The sequence below is a fragment of the Homalodisca vitripennis genome, chromosome 5, assembly GCF_021130785.1.
Source record: "Homalodisca vitripennis isolate AUS2020 chromosome 5, UT_GWSS_2.1, whole genome shotgun sequence".
NCBI lineage: Eukaryota > Metazoa > Arthropoda > Insecta > Hemiptera > Cicadellidae > Homalodisca > Homalodisca vitripennis.
In genome coordinates this window covers 94,617,862-94,642,251 of record NC_060211.1, presented here as the reverse complement: position 1 = coordinate 94,642,251, position 24,390 = coordinate 94,617,862, and the positions used below count along the sequence as shown (strand labels likewise).

At 31.2% G+C, this 24,390-nt stretch overlaps 1 protein-coding gene across 2 annotated transcripts in view; it reads right to left on the bottom strand.

Moving 5' to 3' along the window:
* Positions 1 to 24,390, bottom strand: part of LOC124362541 (gamma-aminobutyric acid receptor alpha-like) — a 112,882-nt gene that overhangs the window by 15,692 nt on the left and 72,800 nt on the right. Inside the window, exons 3-5 of one of the 2 annotated variants that reach the window (XM_046817141.1) lie at positions 16,898 to 16,998; positions 2,240 to 2,307; positions 427 to 647 (exon numbers count right to left, since the gene is read on the bottom strand). In XM_046817141.1, the coding sequence (XP_046673097.1) occupies positions 427 to 647; positions 2,240 to 2,307; positions 16,898 to 16,998 (390 nt within the window). Of the gene's footprint in view, positions 1 to 426; positions 648 to 2,239; positions 2,308 to 2,781; positions 2,852 to 16,897; positions 16,999 to 24,390 lie in introns of those variants that run through there. The other variant, XM_046817143.1, reaches the window with a different exon arrangement.

The window sequence follows — 24,390 nt, the reverse complement described above, 5'->3', positions numbered from 1 at the left end:
AGAGGATAGATACCAATCCTCAAAACGTTGTATTATACTTTTTAAACCTATAACGATGATAAATGTCCGAAATCCTGTTATCCTTTCAAATATTCCATCGTCAATAACAACCTGTAAACAAAGAACATTTTTTCATGGCAAGGCAGCATTTTAGGCTAATATTTAAACAAAAGTGACGGCAATCCGTTTATACTGTGCTAATAACACATTGTAACGAATTGTTTGTATTTGAAAATCAGTTGCATTGTCTTTTTGACACTGCTTTCCCTATACAAACCCAGAATGTAAAAAGAGAAAAAATTCTCAGCTTTAAAATATATTTGTAATAATAATTTTAAAACATTGCGTTAGACTACTGGGATAAAAACACTGATAACAACCACATAACTTACTGATCTCTCCTTAATTATGTAGTGCGAGACTAACCTGGAGGAATAAAGGACCCGGCCGTCCTGATAGAGACGCACAAACTTGTTAGGCGTAGTGATGGTGTGTAGGTAGGATTGCTTGCCGTTGTAGAAGTAAGTGTCGGGCTTCCAAATCCTCTCCAGCATGGTAATACTGAGAGCCAAGGTGTCCTTGTCTGACAGGAAGGCGAGGCGCCGATCCACCCATGTCTGGCGGAAGTAACAGTCCATCGAGTACGTCTGCAGACATCGCAAGTTGTGAGGGTACAGTAACATTGCCAGTGGATTTAGATATTATGTGTATTATATTTAGGATCAATCCATGTCAAATCAACACACTTTAAATAAAAATTTCTCCTCACCACTTTAGGTTTGGTAATATTTTGTATATAGCGATTACTATATACAATCACTGTATAGTAGTGATTGTATATAGTACAATCACTACTATATACAATCATAGTATACTATGATTATGATAGTATACTATGATACTATATACTATGATTAGTATATAGTACAATCTAAAAAGACTCCAAGTTTAAATTTTTAGTTTCCAAGGCTTTTTAGTTTCATATATTTTTATTGAAGTGTATACTGGAGAATTCCTAAGAATAAATAAATATTTACATAGAAAATAGTGATTTCTAGTTGAAAAGAAGGATTGAAAATTAAATTGTGGAGCAGTAGCAAACAGAACGGTAAGAGAAAATAGGTGATATATAAGTGGATAAATGTTGTGACGGGAAAACAACAAGTACTTTCATAAGTTATTCAACCCAATATTATACTTAATACACAGAACACTAAGTGGTTGCAATATAATTCAGTATTCAATCACTTTTCAGGCAAATAAAGATGATTGTAGATTTTAACTTTTAATTTCTTTGTCGTGAATGAATCAAACAAGTTTTAGTTTTAAATGGACAAATCTATATTGCAGTGTTTTTGAAACGCCCACGGAGCCATCAGCTGCACGTGACTATCAATTTGTGAGGAGACTAGGAACACAACGAAGTTGGTAAAAACAATCAAAAAGGTAATATAAAACTAGAAATAGTAAAACGGATCATTCTTTGTAATACAATCGAATTGGATGTTTCTTAACCAAACCCAGGTTTTTATGGAGTTTAGATGGTTTGTTATTATTTGTTTAATGTGGTATAAAATCCCAATATTAACTTACTCTTTTGAATTATATTCTTTCTCATGTAAAGTAGTTTTTAAAAATATTTGTGATGTTGATTAATCAATTGCAGACTTATAAAATTACAGTGACTTTCATTATCTTAATTCAAATATTTTGATTTCCTTATAAATAAAAAAAATACTTGAGTGTAACTAAAACGTGCATTTAGATGATTAATCCGTCTAGACAAGGGGTCTCAATCAATAAAGGATTTATTTACTTAGTACCAATCAGCTCTCATCAATTATATCCTGTTAGCATTCACCAGTTCATACCTTTATTCAACTTGTTCAGTTTCTCATATAAATGTATTTTTTTTGCAAATGATCTTCTTCACTTATGTATGGAAAATACTAAGATAATCCTTTACATTAACAAAGTGTAAGAGTTATACAAAACAATTAATTAAACTTTAAATTTAAGTAACACTATATTAATGTAAACCCATTTCAGCTATTTGTCGAATTATGTAAATTAAATATGTATAACTCAATAGTACGCCCGTTAATTGAATGTCACAAAACCATTGATTGGGTGACACTTCATTATATAAAGTAAATTGTTCTTGATAGATAGCTAATTGCCTCATCAGGGCGGTACAGAGAGTTAATAGACTTTGGTTAATAGTGTAACATTGACTTACCATATCAACCTCGGAAATAGGCCCCATGCTGCGCACCATGATATCTACCTCCACTACGGCGGGAGGACCTAGGGCAGAAGAATTGAAATGAAAATTTTTGGATTAATTCATTAATTAACAAACTGTCTCACTTACTAACAATTACTAAATTCTCAGTAAAGTGAGAAAAACTTTAATAAAAGCACACAAGAGGAGAGGCATTAAAATGAATGGAATATTACTTCAAAACATGTATAAATTCTTGGTCATTATATAAAAAACATTTCTTTTAGCACATCCTTTTTCTTTGCAGCCTTGAGGCGCTATTAATAATACAATAAAGGTGTTGAGAAGTTGGTCTCTCATACTAAAACAAGATTCACCATTATAACAATCCTAATTTCCAGTTTTATAATTTTATACACTAGTTCGAAGTAGTATAAAAACTTTTAACTTTATCATAAACATATCTGAACGGTTTCCTGATAGAAAAAGATATAAATATAGTTCACAATGAAAACTATCCTAGTTTCATAATGGTGAAAGAAATACACTATGTTCACCATTAACATTACACCTCCAGTTCCATAGTGGCACTGGAAATACACCAGGTTCACCATTAACACTGCACCACCAGCTCCATAGTGGCACTGGAAACACGTAAGGTTCACCATTTTGATATGGGCATTGGTTCTACGCATGGTTCATTATACATACACACGAAACGGCACTTAATAAAACATACACGACATGTCAGATAAGGTGAGAGACAAACATTTCCCGCCATTTAAAGTCGTTAGAGCGATTTCGAGTTACGAATTGATTAGTAACAAAACATAAATTGCGAATGCTCATCTCATTACCTCATCACTACTCCTGGACACTGTTGTAACAACAGTTGTATGTGGCGTCAATGTACTAAATACTAGTAATCTTCAAATAACGGGATATTCTCATTCCAGATATTAGTTCTTCGATAAATCAAGACAGTCTCACTACCATGCATCAGCACATCTCTTATTACGTCATTACTGCATCTGGATAAGTGAATTGTATGTGGTGTCAATAAACGGAATACTCCAGAACCTGCACATGAAAGGATATTGCCCCATGCTGGTAATTAGTTTGTCAAAATCAGCGCGTTATCCGCAGTCTCACATCACCGCCTCCTTAATTTCCTTACCGCTATATTAATTTATGTGATGTATAGTTGTTCGTTACGTTGTCAATTTAAGTATTCATCCCAGCAAATGGCAGGTCAGTATTTCATGTCGAATAATAATCACGTTATCTTGTATCTAACTATATAACTTCCTTATTTTTCAATACTGACGTTCCATTTTTTATATTCTTCTTAACTATAGATTACTCCATAAAAGGATATTTTCATACTGGTAATCACTTGTCTGAATATTTATGCATTACCCACAAACTTTTGCATTACAGACCTTTTTACTTTTACTTTTAATCTCATTACCTCCTTCGTAATTACCTCACTACATTGTCATCTAATGTTTTGTAACGTAATCAATCTACAGTGTTCCCCATGCTAATTAAATGACAGTATATTGTCTCTTGTTGTTTGCCAGTCTCCGACAATTTGTATATTGCAGCTATGCATCGAATTGAAATGTTTACGGCATTATTGTAACGGTGAATGTAACAATTTAGTTTATATGTAATGATAGTTAATTACAGACTACTAATAACAGCACATGACGGTTTATTACCAGATGCCGGCGATCAGTTACCCGATGATCAAAGCGTAACCCTCTCTCTCGCATTGCTCCCTCTTTAGCTATCTATTGACTGCGCTTGCTCCGGTACGCATTTTCGTCTGTGATCTAATCAATCAAAAGCTATTCCAAAACGGCATAAATAACTGTTAATATAATAGTTATAATAATTATCTGGAAACCTGATTGTATTGTAACAGTATTATTGGTTAATTGTTGAGACACCCATATACTTTATAGATTCTCCCACTACCTAATAACACCTAATCAAAGCATCAAGTAAATTAGAAGCATTATACTACTTAAAACAGTGTGACTCGGTTTCTATAAACACAATCTGTTAACTTTTTATAAAAATATTAGAAGAATTAGCGATACCAGTGTATATAAGGATCGGATCGTAAAATAAAAATTTATAAAAATTAATGAATCACAAACTCGTTACATCCCCCACTTATTCCAGAGTGGAAATAAAAATCTAAGAAAAGAAAATATATTGAAACGGTATAAGATGTACACTAAATGTATCCAATATTTAAGGAGTTAGATAGTCCATCCACCCGTATAGTCAGCAATATCGTTTGTGTAATTTCTTTTCCTTTCTTTTACTATGGCCTTTCCTATATATTTCCGTCGATTTAGATGACGGTTTGATTGAGATCTACCCCTCTGTCCGTGGATCTGTCAACATGAGCGTGACTACATGTTATTTCCTTTCACCATGATTCTAATCCTGGAATAAAAATAACACACAAGAGTAAAAGAGAATTCAATCTCAGTCATAGCTCGAAACATTAGAATCACCGACCATTATATGTATTTTCTTATGTATATTTTACCAACAGTGCGACTTTTCTAGAGAATATTCGAGAATATTCAATGTGTTGGAGAGTCACCCCCAGGTTGCGGAGTGGTTTACTCTAGTATATGAGAAAGGGAGGGAGAGAGAGAGAGAGAGAGAGAGAGAGAGAGAGAGAGAGAGAGAGATTGACACCACATACAATTGTATGTAACTTATCCAGATGTAGTGATGACGTAATAAGAGATGTGGTGATGCATGGTAGTGAGACTGTATTTTTTATCGAAGAACTAAGACAATATCGTCAGGATTAAAGTATTGTGTACGCTGTCGCCACATACAAAGTAATGTACGTAACTTGTCCAGGTGTAGTGATGACGTCATGAGGTGAGCATTCACAATTCATGGCCTATACTAGTTTTGATATTAATCAATTCGCGATCAAAAATCGCTCTAACGATCATAAATAGCGGAATTTTTGTATCTCACCTTATCTAGCGTGTCTTATATGTTTTATTAACTGCTTAGTTTTGTTTGTACTAATTATGAAACATGTGTATAACAAAACAAATATATACATAAATCTATATCTTAATATATACATAAAGATAACCTATTCTATGTAATAAAAAGGTAATTTACCTTAAAATTTTTGTTTTGTGTCTGTGATATAGGTGTTGAAACATCATCATCAGTCAGAGTTTAGAAAGATATATAACATTTATTTTCTCTCTTGAGTTGGCAATCATATTGAAATTTACTTTAGGGTAATACACATAGACGCAAACATAAAAGTACATTCAAGTTTCAAACTTTATACTTCATTGGTTGGCTGCCATGCCTATCACTTTGACAGAGGCCCAAATTGACAAATTCTCTTTGGTGAATGATTACATTACAATATGATTCCTTCTTCTTCATATTATGAACTTGTCATTTTATTTCCTGTCTGTTATCTAATTCCATTATAACTATAAAATTAATTCATTACAATTGAAATAAGAAAGATAATATGTTTACAAAATTCTTTTGTTTAATCAGAACTAATATTACTAATTATTTTAAAGATTTATACCATTTACCATTGCATTATGATCGTATACCAGATAGAAATCAAACAAACCCACTCATATATACTATGAAAAGTGTCTATAACAAGTATGCCAACGCAAATATAAAATTAAACAAGAATATTATCCCATAAAAATATCAACCAAATGTTGGTGTATATTTATTTTTGTGTACGTGTGTATTTTATTTCAACTCTATTGTAACATCATTGATCTACAGAGAAACTTTATGTTTATATCTGTCTAAAACCTAACGGATGATCATGTTTTGACAGCGAAATCGATCTTGGATATTAAAACTAATGAGCAAATATCAAGGACAGTATTGAAACAATCTAGATGATAATATAAAATTTATCTGTTTCAAGAAGCATGCTCAAAACTGATTCATTGTTCAAACATTAAAGCAGCATAATGTGCATAAGACGCTTGAATTTTGCCTTTCATCAACGCTTACAACAGTTCTTTCAGGACGTTTAAGACTAGCTGTCTCTTCTTTAGCAACTTAATTTCATGCAGGTTTTAACTGAAACTGAATACCTGAAGGCAAGACTTAGGATACAGATTGCTCTTACTTTGAATATTGAATAAGAGTTAATTGTAACAGTTTCGTAACGTATTGTTTTCAGTCCAGTATTCATATAAAAAAATTATCCCCAAAAACTACCCCAAATAGAGTAAATTATAGGACTATAATTCAACGAAAATTGGTAAGAAACCTTACAATTTACATTGCCGCTTCTTTAAATTCCTCATCTTTCTGTATCAGGAAATATGACGTTTAGCTTGCAGTCATTTCAAACACTACACTAAAGAATAGCAAATGTCAGAATATTGTGTAATACTACTAATGGTTTCTCCAACAATGTGCAACGTTACTCTCTTTTTAGCATTTCAATATCCTTAATTACGTCATCACCTAAATGTAAAGTCTTTTTTTGTGTCGTAGTGAATTTATAGGCAGCCTCATATATAGGAGTACTAAAGGTCATAATACTATATTATACTGGTTACCGGTACCAATACAATTACGCGTCACCCATTACCTCACAATGAACATTTTTAATCACGCCATTTCGGTATCCATAACCTGCCATCAAGGTATAATCTAGGTGTCGAGATCCAATTTGCATTGTACAACCATGGAATCTATTTTTACGTGAAATGTATAGAGCAATTTCCCCTAAGAAATATATCGATGGTCAGCAACGCTAGTTTTAGCGGAGCTTTAAATGGTATCAAAAGGGTAAAAAAATAATAAACAACGCTTTTTTCTGTATTGACATACTTTAAACCTACCATTAGACCTGAATAATAGTTATATCACAGTCAGCCAAAAAGTTAAGAGGTTAAATATTCCTTTTTTCGGCAATAATCAACAATCTTTTTTTCTGAGAAGTAATAACTCTATTAATTTTTCAAAAACTTGTATTCTTATAAAATGTAAATTGGCTCTCGTTCTACTCTATCAAGTTTTTTGCGTTAATAACACCTGAAACGACAAAACAACAGACAACTCAGTCATATTAGTATTTAGTCCTACACGATTTGTTAAACTCTAACTGGCGGAAAAAAAATTCCATTATTATGTCATCACTTTACACGTATATGCAACGTACTAAAGGTATATAGGCGAAGCCGGGGACAGCCAATATTGCTCAATATTGTATTATGTTGGTAATTGCTAACTAGTTCCTAAATAATTAGCATATTACTCCCTATTTTCAACCACCGTCACTTACCTTCACCTCAAAGAAAAATCTTCCTGAGCCTGATTTAATTTTTTTTGCCGTATCAGGTGCCTCATAATAGTGATTTGATGGGAAGTTATTATAAATTACCTTGTCACTTCCCTGAGTGTTATTGACACAGTCAGTCTACATACTCTTCCACGAAATTCAAGAGACAAAATCAATAATTACTCCCATGCAGCTAGTTAGTTCATCGAAAATTGACTGGACACCCATTACCTCGCATTGAACATTTCTTGCTTCAAAAATAAATTAAATTTTAACCATTAAATCCATTACTTTCCGATGACATTATTGAACCTACAGACCATCCCAGAAAAATAATGTAACACGATATTTTCTCATACCGGTAAATCATTTACCATCCGTATGCACGTACATACCATCCCATGAACATCAAGTGACAAGATATTTTCTCACACCGGTAAATCATTTACCAACCGTATGCACGTACATACCATCCCATGAACATCAAGTGGCAAGATATTTTCTCACACCGGTAAATCATTTACCAACCGTATGCACGTACAGACCATCCCATGAACATCAAGTGACAAGATATTTTCTCACACCGGTAAATCATTTACCAACCGTATGCACGTACAGACCATCCCATGAACATCAAGTGGCAAGATATTTTCTCACACCGGTAAATCATTTACCAACCGTATGCATGTACAGACAATCCCATGAACATCAAGTGACAAAATATTTTCTCACAGTGGTAAATGATTTACCAACCGTATGCACGTACAGACCATCCCATGAACATCGAGGACAAGATATTTCTTCACGGCTATAAATCATTGCCAACCATCTGCAATGTTTGCAATCCTATTATCCTTAAAATTATTCATCGTCAATAACAAGCGTTAAAAATACTTATCTGAGTTTGTTTGGACAGAATTAATTTGACAAAAATAGTCTATACGCATTTCTTTTTCTACTGTATTTCAATAAATTGCTCGCAATAACTCAAATACACATTAGTGCATAAATGCATGATGTGAATGCAACTATAACTCTTAAATAATTATTACACATTACTTACTTTAAATCGTCAACGGAGTATACAAGCTCAAGTTTCATTCTAACTGACTGTGTAAAAATGGAAGGAATCAAACTATACCAACATATAATTCATAAAACAACAAAACTGTCATAATAACAAATACAAAACAGGAAAAAAATAGTAGTATTAATTATTAGTCTAGTATTATTTATATATTTGAACTCCTCCGTTCATTTTCTACTTTGTATCCTTGGTGGAAGTAGGTGGGTGTTAATGGAAAATACATTTTTTAGATACTTCCACATAAAATTTATTTTTTTTAAAAAAACGCTTTCGCCGGTTAAAGAATCAAACTGATGATGCCTTAACCGGCGAAAGCGCTTTTTTAAAATAAATTTTATGTGGGTGTATCTAAAAAATGTCTTTTCCATTAACATCCTCCGTTCATTCACGATTTTGTACTCTGAGGAAAAACATGGGCAACATTTCTTGAGTTTATAAATATGGTTAACACGAGGTTTCCTTTTACATAATATGCAGAATTCAAGTTTAACATACTTATTTTAATGACACAGTAAAATAACTAGCCCATTAAATGTTTAGTGATCATTGTTCATCATATAGAGGATGAAGTTTACTGACCGATTACATTGGAATTTATATTGAACAGCGAGGTATTCCCAATAAAGCTATTGCACCTTTCATGGCAACATCCAAATGAACCTCTGACGTGTTTGATGACATAGTTTATATAACGTAATGTAATGTCCAAACACTAACAGGACCTTTGACATCCACTCTGGTTAACATAACAAAACAATCTTCAGTAAGTTGTATCAGTATCCATTTTTATCATACTGTACAGATATCAGCTGTTTTTTATACGTAAACGTAGTCGGTGAATTTAAATTTTACGTAACCTTGTAAAAGTTATATGAACAATTAAAGTTTTTTTTAGTGCCTTAACCTCTAATTTTATTTTTGTTTTATTTGAAGTAATTGTGACCGATATTTTATACAATAACTTGACTATATTGCTACGAAAATCCACATTGGGTAATAAAAAGATCCTGACCTATAATGAATGGATAATTGTTGGTTCGGATTATGAGCTCTGTTTGGAAAAGGCTTGATGTGATCCCGCTTGAGAATGAGAGGTCATTGTATTGGCCTTATCGGAAAAAAAGCTTTAATAGGTTGGAGAGTTCCAGGTCTGAATTCTACTTGACAAAGAAAAGAGTATCAAACATCTGGGAATAAATTATACATGTTACTGTTATCATGTGTAGTATGCTCGGACCAGAATACAACAGTGCGTGGCTACTCAATAATAGTTCTGTACTAAAGTGGTCCAAGAATTGTTTGGGTCTTGGTGTGAAATGTGGATCAATCTGTGTAAGTAAAATAAATTATGTAGGAATTAACTTTGTCATTTTCATGTTCAAATACAAATTTAGAGATTTGTGTAAAAACAAGGAGGTCATGGCTGGAGATACTAAAGCGTGTTATCGTCCCAAGACAGGACGTTTGCGGCTAGATAGAGTATCGTCTTTAAGAGTCCATAAGACCCGTAACAACCCCCTTTCCACCTTTCTATCTGCTGTATGAGTAGTAACATATATAATGACAGTACCTTCTGCTATAGTTTTACTAAAACAACTTTTTTTAATTGTTGGTTTTCTTTGAAAAATACGTATGATGTACGATAGACCCCACCGAAATTCAAACTATAAAAGGCTTTTAATTGTATTGTTAAAAATAGGTCATATATTTCAAAAGGTATTGGTGAAGTGTACGTGTGTGTGTGTGTGTGTGTGCGTGTGTGTGTGTGTGTGTGTGTGTGTGTGTGTGTGTGTGTGTGTGTGTGTGTGTGTGTGTGTGTGTGTTTGTTTGTGTTAGTATAAACATAGATATAGTGGTAAAGAAACAGAGTTATTGTCGTTGCGTGATAATATGAAAAAATATTTGCGTCATAATTAATACACTTTCTCACTGTGTGCAGACCAAGAATTCGTGACTTTACAAAAAATAAATTTTCTTACGGGACTCTAAGGCGGGCAGAAGAATGGAACATACTAATTTTATAAAACTTAAAAGGTCCTTCATTTTTATAGAAATAATATTTCTTTCCTATATACATGGAAATTAAAAGATCCTTTTTACTTTTAATTTACTACAGATATCAGGAGGAATAATAACTGGTAAGCTTAGACCTTGTAAGGCCTTGTAGGGCCTGTTTTTATGTCTGTATCCATCAGTTAAATATATGGGGGTTGAAAATTTATATTTCTTTATAAAATAGAATTACATTTACCAAATTATACAAACTTAAAACCTAACTATGTATGTTATCTTGAGAATAAAAGTACCTGTTACTTCGATATGAAGGCATTAATCGAGATATTTGTTTTACATAGTATCCATAACATGACAGCTTGGTTGTGTATTCTCTATAAACAAAATGTTACATCATAAACTGTCTCAGTAAAAACGGTGAGAAATTTTCAGTATCGGCATTTTGAGACAAATTATATTTTACTATTACTTTTAAAAATTATTTTACAGAAAGCTTTATAACTTGTAAAATCATAAAGAAGCAATTTATGACAACACTATTTAATGATCTCTAGAAAATCTACCCAATTAAAATTGATCAGTTCTACAATATTCCGCGTTTTTTGTGTGCGTGGTTGTTTATTTCAAATTTAACAAAGCTTGTTATGAATATCACTGTAATAGGATAGCCTATCTCTGGATAGAAAATCAACTGTGAACTGAAACTATACATGATGGGAAAATATTTTAGAATACATAAAAATAAAATGAATGAAAATTATTACAATTATAAATTTACACAAGTTGTCCGGTGATTCATTTACTGCTACTATTGCAATAGTTCTCTCCGGTAAAAAATAGCTTTTCATTCAACAGTGAGTTAATGCTGTCTATCTAATCAGGATTAAATTATTTATGTAAGTATATTTGTTTTTATAATTAAATTCAAATTTATTTTGTCCAACTTCAACTCTGTAGCAGTTGCAATAAAATAGCAACTTAAGCACTTTAAACCCATTGTGTGTATGAAAATCATAATTTATTAGGGAACAGTGCCCGAATATGACAACCACAAATATTGCATGAAGAGCTCATGTTATACCATGAACCACAAAATCTATTTAGATAGACCGGTGTGATCCAAATATTTCGCAAATGAGATAGCTTCATTTGTAATGTGGTGTATAATATGATAGATACGTCAGCTATAGTTAATTGTTACAGCTATATACAAAATATACTTAATACGCAGTTAATTAATGGTTAATTTAATTTAGTTTTTTCTATGTGTTTATAGGTTACGCAGAAAAAAGAACTTGAAATTTTTAAATTTCATCGTGTAAGGATTAAAGAATATACACTGATCTGTATACTTTTGGATACATATTAATTAGATCTTCAAAATGAGACTTCTCCCATACTGCTACGGTAAAAACAAGTGTGTAGGCCTACATGAGGGGTAATTCTTTTCATTGGGAATAACTTAAAAACCGGTCGTTTAAATCAAGACTCATGTACACAAAGATCTGGAAAGATACTCTTTCGTACCGAAAAATGAAATTGAATTTCTATATTTATTTACTGCAGGACATTAGAAGATGTAATCATGAAATACTTAGTTCAGAATAGCATAAAAGGCACAATTCAGTTTGGTATTTAGGATTTTGATGTTTGTTTCATGTACACTTCTTACAGTATATTATTATTTCTTTTAAAACAACTCGGGTAATTCTGCATATTACTATCTATTTCGAATTACTGAAATAAAGGAAACGATTTCTTTAAGTATTACACAACTTTTTGTTAAGGTCTCGTCTACTCCTTCTCTTGAGGATTTTTTTCAGTACTCTTCCCCCCCCTGCATAATGCTATCGACAAGCTAATCAGTCATCTTTGCTCTCTTCATTGTTTACAGGTAACCCTTTCTCAGGATTTTCTTCGCAGCAACAAAATGAACTACTGTCTCAATATGGCATGTTTGACACATTGTTTGGGTTTTCTATTGCTATTCATTCTATTAAAAATAATACTGTTTTATTTCCTAAAATATTTACAGTTATTTTACAAATAAGAATGATTAAGAAACCAGAACTGTGTACAAAAAAGTGAATTAAAGTTCAATTACACACTAATTCTACAACTAAATATCAATACATACAGTACATAGTTTGAGAAAGTGTAGAGACTCTAAGGCTAAGCCTGTTTTGAGGTTCCATCATTAGTAATGAAATATTTAAATGTAATGTGCAATCAGACAAAAACTATTGTTATACTTTTTTATAAAGCCGACAAAAAATCATTCAATGCCATTTCTTAAAAAAGAGCATGAAAAAAATGTAGAAGAAGTTTCCTTGTACTACTGTTTTAGTTCAAATAAGAATTAACATAAATCCTTAAATATATTACATTGTTAAAAACATCGTTTTCAACAATATAACATTTACTGATTGCATATTTTTTCTACCAATGCACTCTGTGCACTTATAATTTGTGGGTTTTAAATAATTTATTTCTTTTCTGAGATTAAAATTTACATCTATACGGGGTGTAAATAAAATAATAATGTTCAAATATATCCCATATTTCTTGTTATAAATCGCATACAATAATGGAAAAATTACACATTTTATACATGTCACTAATAATATACAAGTTTATATATTCTTTATTATAAACATTTTTTTATTGTTCTGACGTTCTCCCGCCTTAATATCATACGCAGCATGTACCCATTTGTATGTATGTATATATATATATATATATATATATATATATATATATATATATATATATATATTGTATATATATATATATATATATATTTGTATGTATATATATATATATATATATATATATATATATATAGAAGGAATATATCATGTATTTTTGACTGCGCCTATTCTTAGAGAAGAGACACACTATATATACATTACACATGATTAAAGAGCACACCAAGTATCTCGTAACAGGCTACGAAGAGGTTGCATGCAAAGTTTTATTTATATAGCTCATTTCATTCTTGAGATGCCCTGTGGATAGCTACACATGTAGACAATCATACGGAAAAGAAATGTTAAACACCCCGGCAGACAAGAGAAACTGTGTAAGCCTACTGAGTGATAAGGTTTCACTGACTGATCAGCCAAATTCCATGATTGTACATGTACCATCATAAAACTCATTCTTTTTTATGTCTAAATCAAGTTTCACACAATATTCAAAGTTTCCAGATGAAATTTTTCCTCAATATCTTGCCACATGATACATTCCCATTTTGTTCATTGAGTTACTATTACGCAAAAGGTCCTTGAAAATCAAATCTACTACCTACCTACTGCCTACCTACTGAATTTACTGTCCACTGTATTATGTTTTTCCTTTTACTGTTGAAGTAACCTATATGTTTTATCATACATATAATTGTATTCCCCTTGTTTACAAATTAATGTCTTTTTCTATTTTCTTGTTGCGATTATGGTGATCCATAAGATCAATGTAAAAATATGTTAACGCTTAGCAAAATTCCATGGTCCATCTTTAAACTCAGTGTTACCATAGAAAACTACATGGAAATGAAGCTTGATACAAAAGATATGATCTGTAGGTTGGTTCGTTTTAGAGGTATCAGACAAACATTTGTTATGAGTATTTTCGCTAACGCTCAACTAACTAGCTACAACAATTTACAAACATTTACAAACAAATTACAAACTAGCTACAACATTTACAAACAATACATCGTACTGATTTATTCTTAGTAACTTGACACGCTCACTGTATACTGCCATGAAATATACCACAGAAATACTATTTGTAAACGTGTTCACATTTATAGAACGCGAAGGTATATCACCATATTTGTGTTCATACAAACAATATTAATGTAAGAAGTAACAAATGTAAAATATATATTAATTTTCAGCCATCTATATACTATTTTGGTTACTTTAAACAGATTATCTCTTATTGAATAGAATCAACTAAATTTTCTGCCAAAATAAAATTGAATAAATGAGGGTCTAGTAATGGTATGAAAATATCCGTTTAGTTCCGTAGTTTTAAATTCTTTCAATAATACATTAAGTACGTTTTGAAATCGATACGAACATTGATTTGACTTTGATAAACCTTTGTTACTGTGCGCACAATCCTTTTTATTGGATTCTATGGTTGAGAGGTGATAGGGTTATTAATTTTAATTGTGACATTAGTTCGAACTCCTAGACTATTTCTATTACATCGCAGGAAACTGGCAAAGTAGATTGCGAAATCTTTTAGATAAATGAAACGCCGTTTCAATTCACTGCAACCTATCTATTCCAGTAGTTTATTCCGAAAAGGGTTGAATGTATGACGTAGGTGTTACGAGAGCATAGCACCCCCTTACTACTTACTGCAACATGTATTTATTTTACAGTACTTGGAGTTTACTTGCTTTAGATTATTTGAAGATTTTTATTCCAAAGAAATTTAGTTGAAATTCACTGTAAATAAACATAGGTACTAACTTATAGTAGTAGGTTTTATATTATTTTTGTAAAATATTTACCAACTTCTTTTGCTCTCAAGCAATTTTTTTTTCATAATTTACAAAATATAGCTAATTAAATTTTTGACATGCGCTAAACATAGCGAGAAATAACATGACAGTGACCTTTTGGATTTTAGTATTTAAAATGTTGTTCTTTAAAAACAGTTCTCTTATATTATAAGTGAATTTAAAGCAAGGAAAATACTCATATGAATAAAGAACATTTTTGAATTCACTTTCTGTAACTATCCTTTTTCCTTGGTTTTTGTTAATAGCAACTCGTCACAGTTTTGTGGTATGAACAAAGGGTGTGTTAAAAGGGATCCGTAAACTAAACATGGCTCTTCAAGTAGTAATGTGTGGCATCATTTGCCCTCGACCTGTTTTACGGTTTTGTGAGACAGTTTTTTTCTGTTTATGACGTAAAAACTAAATTTTACATTTTTAACTTCATGATATATCTAAGTGATAGTGGTAATAATAAAATTAATATACTTGTGTACTGACATTATTGCTGATAAATTAGTGATTGAGTACTAATAACATATAATAAATAATTTGATTTCTATATTAACTATATTACCTTTCTCACTTGGCGTGATTAACATAGTTGCATTTTAAGACAAAGAACAACTTGAAAGTCTTGAAATGAAATTTTATTTATCCCTTGCGTTTATAAATTTTCAATGAAGATACCGGTCGTAAATGTCTAAGACTTTTGGTTTATATAATAAAAGATACAATGTTATGTGACTTTTTAAGTTTCAAACAACATCCACATTGTCAGAAAGTCACACAAACGCGCATGCACCATAATTCTCCTTCAAATGTACTGTGCAACTAATAAGGAACATAACAGATAAAAAAAGAAAGAAAAGTAATAGCGCAAAATAAATTTCGAACTCTTATAGGACGTCACGTGACTCGTATTAAAAAAGAATGTTAATTTTAACATTTGGAGTTCTGCTAGAAAAATATTGTAATGGCTCCAAAGTAGCTGCAGAACTTATTGTTGTTTATGAGAATTTTAAAAGTTATTTTACTATATTGCAACCATTTCTTTTCTGGTTGAAACACGACAATTTGTAGACAATGCGCAAGAAACTGTCAAACTGTTTGTTACTTTATTTGGTTGGTAATAAGTGACATAAAGTAATGATACGTAGAACAAAAATTACGGAAAGTTTCATTGCTCTAAATGGAATTTTATTTAAAAGATTCAATAGGAGTTAAAACAATTTCCAAAGCACGAAAGGAATGCAGGTATTCTTATATTAATCGATGACCTCAAATACAGGCGTAATCTTCTGACAGTTGTAAAATACACGTTATAACACCAAAGTGAGGGAGCTATCCTTTTTCTATGAATCAACTAGTACAATAAATTCAAGTATTTATCAACTTATACACACATATCCTACACGACTTTCTTCACAAACGCTCCCAGTCATAACTGATGTTTAGAAAATATTTTCTTCCCTTAATGTTGACCGCATTTTTATTTTAGTTTTCGATTTTACATTGAAAAACTACAAACCATGAATAAACCATATAATGAAATCTCAGTCGCATTTCAATTTTATTTGTCTTTCATTCTTCTATGTACTCTAAACTATATGAGGAATCTGTCAAATCACTTAAAATAATAGTAAAAAAAAAGGTATTTACCATTTACAAACCACTAAGTAAATTTTGAGCTTTAAGGGGTTATGTGTGTAGTGTTACCTCCCAGACCAGGACGCACGCTGTTGTCGTAGCCCCTGAGCAGATTGTCCAGTAGCTCGGAGACGTTGCGGTGATTGTTCCTCTGAGATCCGAGCGTGTTTCTGGAATAATGCAAACCGTCTCATATAGTTTTCATGGGTTTTCAAAAACCAAAAGATATAATAAATTATTCTTATGAACCTAGTTTCTAAATATAAAAGTAAATTTTCACTAAAACAATCAGTAAGAGGATTTATTTTTAGGGAGTGTATGAATATATTGTAATAATTGAAATTATTCTACTCCAAATTGTTGTGTTATGTTTTTTATTGGGAGGTTCTCCTTACAGCGAGTTAGATGTAAGGTTCAAACTGACCAAGACAGGCTACACGCTCTGAGATAAGAATCACTGCAAGTTATCATATTCCACTAGGCTTCTGTGTTATTGTTCCCCGACTTTGTGTGTTGTAATCCCCACAATATCTTACGTGGTTTACAGATCATGTCCAATTTTTGTCGAATAATGTAAGAAAAAAATATTACAAAAATTAAAAATATTTTTACATACATGTAAACATTTGATAAACTTAAACTCTATGTAAATTTGTATAAATTTTCGTAAGCACCAGTTTTAGGTAGATTTTTATAACAACCATCCTCATAATGGAATTTGCGAAAGATTTTGTAAAAGATTTTAAAAAAAACAATTAAAAATAAACACCATAATCCGTAAATGTATGTATAATGTGGGGGCTATTTTTCTATGGCTTGAATGAGTTCTTCATACAGTATAGACCAATAAAAGGTTTCAAGACGGCGGCGGCTGTCCACATGTGTGCAAAGATTCTGTTTCAAGTTTCAGACCCCAAAAAGTCTAATACATTTTTAGGATTACTTATTTTAATACTATTTAAATGACTTTTACTTCTTCACATATCATAATAACTCTTTATGTTTCAACCTCGCGGAAGTTCAAAACTTTTAAAAGTGATTGCATCAATTATTAGGCATGACGTAACAAGAAAATTATTTAAATTCTCGCTTACCTATACAATAATTATTATTCTTACATAGTTTTTAATGCTTCAAGGGAGTAGCCATAGCAATTTTTAAAATTATAAATCAAGTAGTGGAAACACAAATGTTTATCATGCAATCTACAAGTGAAGATACAAGAAGCTATTTTTAATTTTGAAAGTTATACGAGTATATAAATATACCAAACTTCAAAAATTCAATATACTAAAAAAAAAAAAAGTAAAGAATGTCTTATTTTACCAGGCGAAGTTAGGGCTAAGAAGCCCTCTCTAACACTTAATACTACTGTGCTGTATATAAATAATCTCCATAAATAATAATGTATTTTCCGTTTGATAATTTGACGTAATGGCCACACATGAAATCTACTTTTTCTGTTTATGCCGAAAGGGAAATATGAAATGTTGTAAAGTAAAGTCGTTCTATGTTCTAATCTTAAAATAACCACAAGTGCTTTAATTAGTGAAGTCATAATGCACTATATGTAACGTTTCTGAAAAAGAAATTATTTAATTAATTCAATATACAGTGTGCCCACAAAGTCATGTTTCACTTTTCATTGTTTATTCTATTATCGGTCACAGGATTAAGAAACAGTTGTAAATTAAAACAGCTGTTAATAAATTTTTGTTTTCATTAATTTAGTTATTAATTTTTGATATCTAGTAATGTGTGATTAACGTTAACGTCACTACATCATTGCGATTTATTTAACACTAGCTGTTTCCCACGGCTTCGCACGCTTTTCGTAAGCTTTGCCCGTGTATGAGGTCTGGTTCAAGTGAATTATACTTCCTAAGCCGATATAGAGTTTACCTTGTTACCACGATCAAGAAAATCTGTCAAAATTGTGTGTTTTATTGCTATTGTACACGTGCATGTACTGTAATATGAAGTGGACTAACACTCAAAGTCTAAGTTCAACCAGAAATTTATTTTAAAGACAAATATAAATCAAAACTTAGCGGCTTTAAATAGTATTTGGCTATTTAATATACGTAACTGTCTCGTAATAGCAGTTTATAATGTCCAGTCGCTTTGATAACTGTTACATTTTACAGCGCCGCCTGGTGGTGAGTGACATCAATGGGCATGGCATATAAACCTTCTACTTAGAAAAATACATATACATAAAAATTTATATACATATACATAATGATTCGTCAAATAGTTCCTGAGTCTATTAAGGACATGCAGACAAACATGCATTTAAATATGTATATATATATATATATATATATATGTATAATATATGTGTATATGTATATATATATATATATATGTATATATATATATATATATATATATATACACACAAACACTTTTGGTGTGATCTTTTCCGAGACTGTATTATTGGTCTATTTTTTTGAAAACACTTTAAACAGATTGATATATTTTTATATACAGAAACTTATGATTTCCACAAGTTAAAAATGTAATTTTGATTTTTCACCAGAGTGGAGTACCTCCGCACTATGGCAAAATTGTCCATGATTTTTTAAACCAATAAATTGCATGGAAGTTTGATAGGTTGAGATGGGGAAAAGGTTTGACCATTACGCTCTCTCAACCTTCTTTCTTTAGATTCATATTCATTTGGCTGTGTCAAAACTTAAGTTTGTAGAAAAAAGTTTTTAAATATTGATATTTAAAGCAACGAAACAGAGCAGCAATTGAATCAGTTACCCCAGACATCCTGATCAAGGTATGGGAAGAGATTAAAGTTCTCTTGGACGTCTGTAGGGCGATTCATGTTACTCATGTTGAGCTCAGATAACGGACGTCTAACTGTTTAAAGTACTTTTTAATCCTATGTTAATCTTCAGACATAATAGTAGTACAGTTAGAATTGTTATATGTTAGGGACATGGACCTAGTACTTGAGAAAAGAAGTTATCTAATGAAATGTTACTAAATATTAAAAATAGTGGTTTTGCAAATTTTTAGAACAAAGACGGGGAACAGAGAAATCTAGTACTAGCTATAAAAGCAAATTAAAATGTAATTACTAAATTATCGTTGAAGACAATCTAAACGACAATATTTTAGAATTTTAATAGTTTTGTCAAAATATGGGTAACTAAATGGTTTATTGTCTTAATAAATGGTCCGAGAAATTATGAATGGTACGGTAAGACAGCGGTGGAAGTTGTTCAGATGACCATTAGTTTCTCTATCCTTGTGATAGGATAGTCGGAGGCCAATCAAGGGTGTCGGTGATGAGGCAGTTTTGTTGAGGAAGAGGTCGGTATAAAAACCTCAGACACTTCTTTCACAAGGAATTATTGTACTATTCTGATACAAAAGGGGAATGAAGAAGATTTGGAGATCAATAAATAATCAGTTAACAAGTCTTCATCAAGTAAAGTTTTCAATTTTAATATTAGTTAAAGGTCACTTGCAATAGAAATTCAGTCAGAATAAATAAATCAAAATATCAAGTTTGTAGTGAATATGTTTGGGTGAAAAATAGTTCAGTAACAGCTTTAACTTTGAATCTCTATCAACATTAACAAGTAGTGACACACGGGATACGAATAATTATCAATGAGTTTTAATAGATTTATTTAGCTATGCTTATAATAAAGAAGAGTACATTTAATTTTAGATAAAATCATAAATATTTATTTTATTTGAATTTTATTAAAAAAATTTATTGTTTTATTCTAGTTTTTAATCAAGAAATTAACTTTAATTAAATTCATTTTATTTAAAACAAGAAAACCGTTTCTTCAGAAATCTTTGTGGTTGTGTAAGTATTTAGGTACTAAATCTCAATATTTAAATTGTACATGGTTAATTTATCGAATGGCTATTTAATTTGGTTTATTAATAAACAATTTTTAAGTAATTCAAGAAAGTATTCTCCTGCCTATCTTCTCTAGCAAATACAGTTAATTAGTTTTTAAAATAAAAATATAAGAGCAGTTAAACTAATCAAAATTATGTTAAGATATTTTGTGGATTTTGAGGATCACTTTACGGTATCACGATTCCCTAAAATAAGTACTGTATAATAACTGTTACTTTTAACGGACATCGAATTCGTTCATTCGGTATTATAAATCAGAACTGTTGAGACTGTGAGGATCATCTTCAGCAAAGATCTGTGAAGCATTTATCATTGAAATAAATGTTAATACAAATACAAGTAAAGGCCAGATATGTTTAAGTTTTTTTTTTTGTGATTCAATCATGTTTTACTGGTGAATTTTAAGACAAGCCTGGATATTCGATCAAGGAAACAAAACACTTTAAACCCCTTTATAAACCTATAATACTTTAAATACGAGTTACAAACGATACTTTTCATACCACTGTAAATGCTATTAATAATAATTGTATTAATTAGTATAATTTTGTATCATAATGTAGTTAATCACCACAAGTATATTTTATTAGGTAGTTAAAAAACAACACTACGAAATCCGATTGAATGTACGTACAACATTAAAAATTGATAAATATTGTTTAAATAGTTCTTGTAAAATTTTTTGGACTTTTGAAAGTTTTGAATGGTCTTATTTATTGGTAAGCAGTATACGTATATGCAAATAGAGCAGTTAAAACTCTACCTGAATGATCGACGGAAATCATAAATATTATGTGTTACTAAAGTTATGAGTCTGTAAAGCTCCAACGTATTTTATAAAAATAAACATGTATCGGCAGTAAGTTTACACATTGTACTTATACTCGTACAAACTTTCAAACTACTTGAGGAAACTCACAAGCAGTTTCCAAATCACTTACTCAGCGCAGTTTCAATCTGTCAATACGTTGACTTAGTTACTTTGACACAACTGAACATGTTCAACTTTACAATGTCTTGTGATGGGTTAATCTGAATTTGACGGTAATATATTTTGTGATCGTTTGATTACCGTGTGTGAACAAATATGTAATTAGTTAATACTAATAAGTTTATATTCTTAAATTCGGTCCAGAGGTGACATGTACCTGTTTTTAGAAAATATAGTATCTTATACAATTTTTCTTGCATAGAACCTCACTGGCACCTTATATTCGTGCCGATTCACTTTCATCGACATCACAGAAAAATATATTTTCTTTTTGCAAATTTTAACATCCATATTACTTCCCCCCTTCTTTTAGCGATTGACGGTAAATCGTCGACTTAATTGTAAGATTCAGATAAAGTTAATATATTTTAGTTAATCCTGGTATGTGTATTATAATAAAACACACGTAGGCCTATACGTAACACAATGTTATGTTGTAATATGTAGCAAAATATGTAGTACGTGTCACCAAATGTGATGTGTTAAACCATAGTTATTCTTAATTCCTTTCTACACTTGGATATCGAGAGAAGTACTGATATTGATTTATAGTACCTTCCATTAGTGAAAAATTGGATTTTCAGCTTGCAGAAGATTTAAAAAGTTCAATAATATACCCATCTGACTTTCAATACACTATATTTAACTATTGCTCTTTAAGATGTAGTGAAATAAATTGTCACTGGCAAATTTAGAGCATTTAAATATCCTGCATTGTAAAATCTAATATGTTACTGAGATAGCAAAAAGTAAATTTTTACCAAGTAAAGTGATCCTTAACTCGACTAAAGCTATCATCTTACCGTTCTTCTATGCCCTACAAGTACAAGTAGTTGATTCTGCTGGCAGCCAAATATATCTACTGGTGGACTGTGGGATGCCTCCAAGATTTGGATTCCATTTTTTATTTGGTTTATACATTGACAGCTTGAGGAATAAATTATGAAGAACACCTCTCTCATTGAAAATGAGGACTCCTACTTTTTCCTTAATATGAAACATTCAATATAGCTCCGTATTTTGTTGGGAGGGATTTATATTTACAGAATAGTATTTGCAGCTAGATAAAAGACCATTGTTGATTGTGCCTTCAGAGGGAAGAGTATTGTGTAGAAGTCTCACTCTCAATTAAATTCCAACCGGCCTCCACTGCGGCTCTGTACTGAGTGTTACTGTGTAATCTTAATCTGTAATGGGCAAACACTTGCAGGAATGGAGGAAATGGAGGTAACGGAGGAATCTTGCAGATAAAATGTTAAACTTAAACTACTATAAATGTCTAGCTATAATAATTAGCATCTAGTTAACATCTTCATTAAATGTTAATGATAAAGTAATTAATTATTAATATACTACATAAGGCTCTGACGACTTATTTACGTACAGAGACGTCTTATTGAAATCTCTGACAAAGTCCATAAACCTATCAGGTTTATTAAGGTCGTATTAAGTACGTGTAATTTTTTTTGTGTGTTAAACACTGTTAAAATGTATATGTGTGGTGTGTGTGTGTGTGTGTGTGTGTGTGTGTGTGTGTGTGTGTGTGTGTGTGTGTGTGTAGAAAAAGGCCAACACATTAATCTTATATATTATTATTTTATATATATATACATATATGCTACACCAAGGGTCACATAGTACAACGCTAAGGTTGTACGATAAAGACTAGTACTTATTTCATTTTAGAGACGTTCCCCGATCAGATAGACGGTCACACAAGCATTACAGAAAAGAAGTATTTACGTTGATTAAGCAGAAAAACTAAATTACTCCATAGTTGAAAATGCACCTAGAAAAAGCAGTTCTAGAAATCATTCTTGGCTATGTAGAAATGTTTCATGCAAAACCTAAAATCTTCAGAGGATCTTTATCGGTATATCTTGCAGTATAATATATTAAAACTTTTGTTAATTGAGTTAGGTTTCATAGTCAGATCTTGTACCAACTTTAAACACTGACTTTCATTTTCTTACGTTTTTCTATATTAATAATGTATATGTATTAATTTCTCACGTGTTAAATTCTCATATGATTTCAACTAAACTTTACTAATTTATTTGTTCTGATATTTTCTTATTACCATCATGGTTACCGATGTAAATATATTTTCTAACGGTAAGTCAAAACCCATGGAGTGATATGCACCAACGTCGAACTCAGTGTTGCTAATTCAGTTTGTTTTCCAGATATTGTGCAGACAGATAAGTGATAGGCTTTGATAACGCTCAGCCAAAGACACATCGAAATTGAGTCTAAAGATAATTGTTAGAGTATACAAAACCAAAATTAATTTAATATATAAATTCAACCGAAATTTAATTATAGGCTAATATCACTGTAATTTATAACTAATCCGAGAGTAAGTAATGAATAGCAAGGCCATGTTTCGAGAATGTTGCAGCAGTTAAGGCAGTTGAGTGCTGCTGCTGCAGAACACTTCGTCCACAGCACTTGTTCAGTTCCACACTATAATCAGTTCAGTTGCAGGTATTTATAATCAATTTCAAGTTGCTTCCGAACTGAGATCTATGTAGTTGTTAGTAGGCTAAAAAGGGCTCAAATTCGAAGTAAATTTTAACAGACTAAAACAATAAGCACCCTCTCCTGGTTTACTTTAAGTTCCCTTAAACTTCGAATTGAACATATAGATTTAATTAAAACAATTTGAGTTTT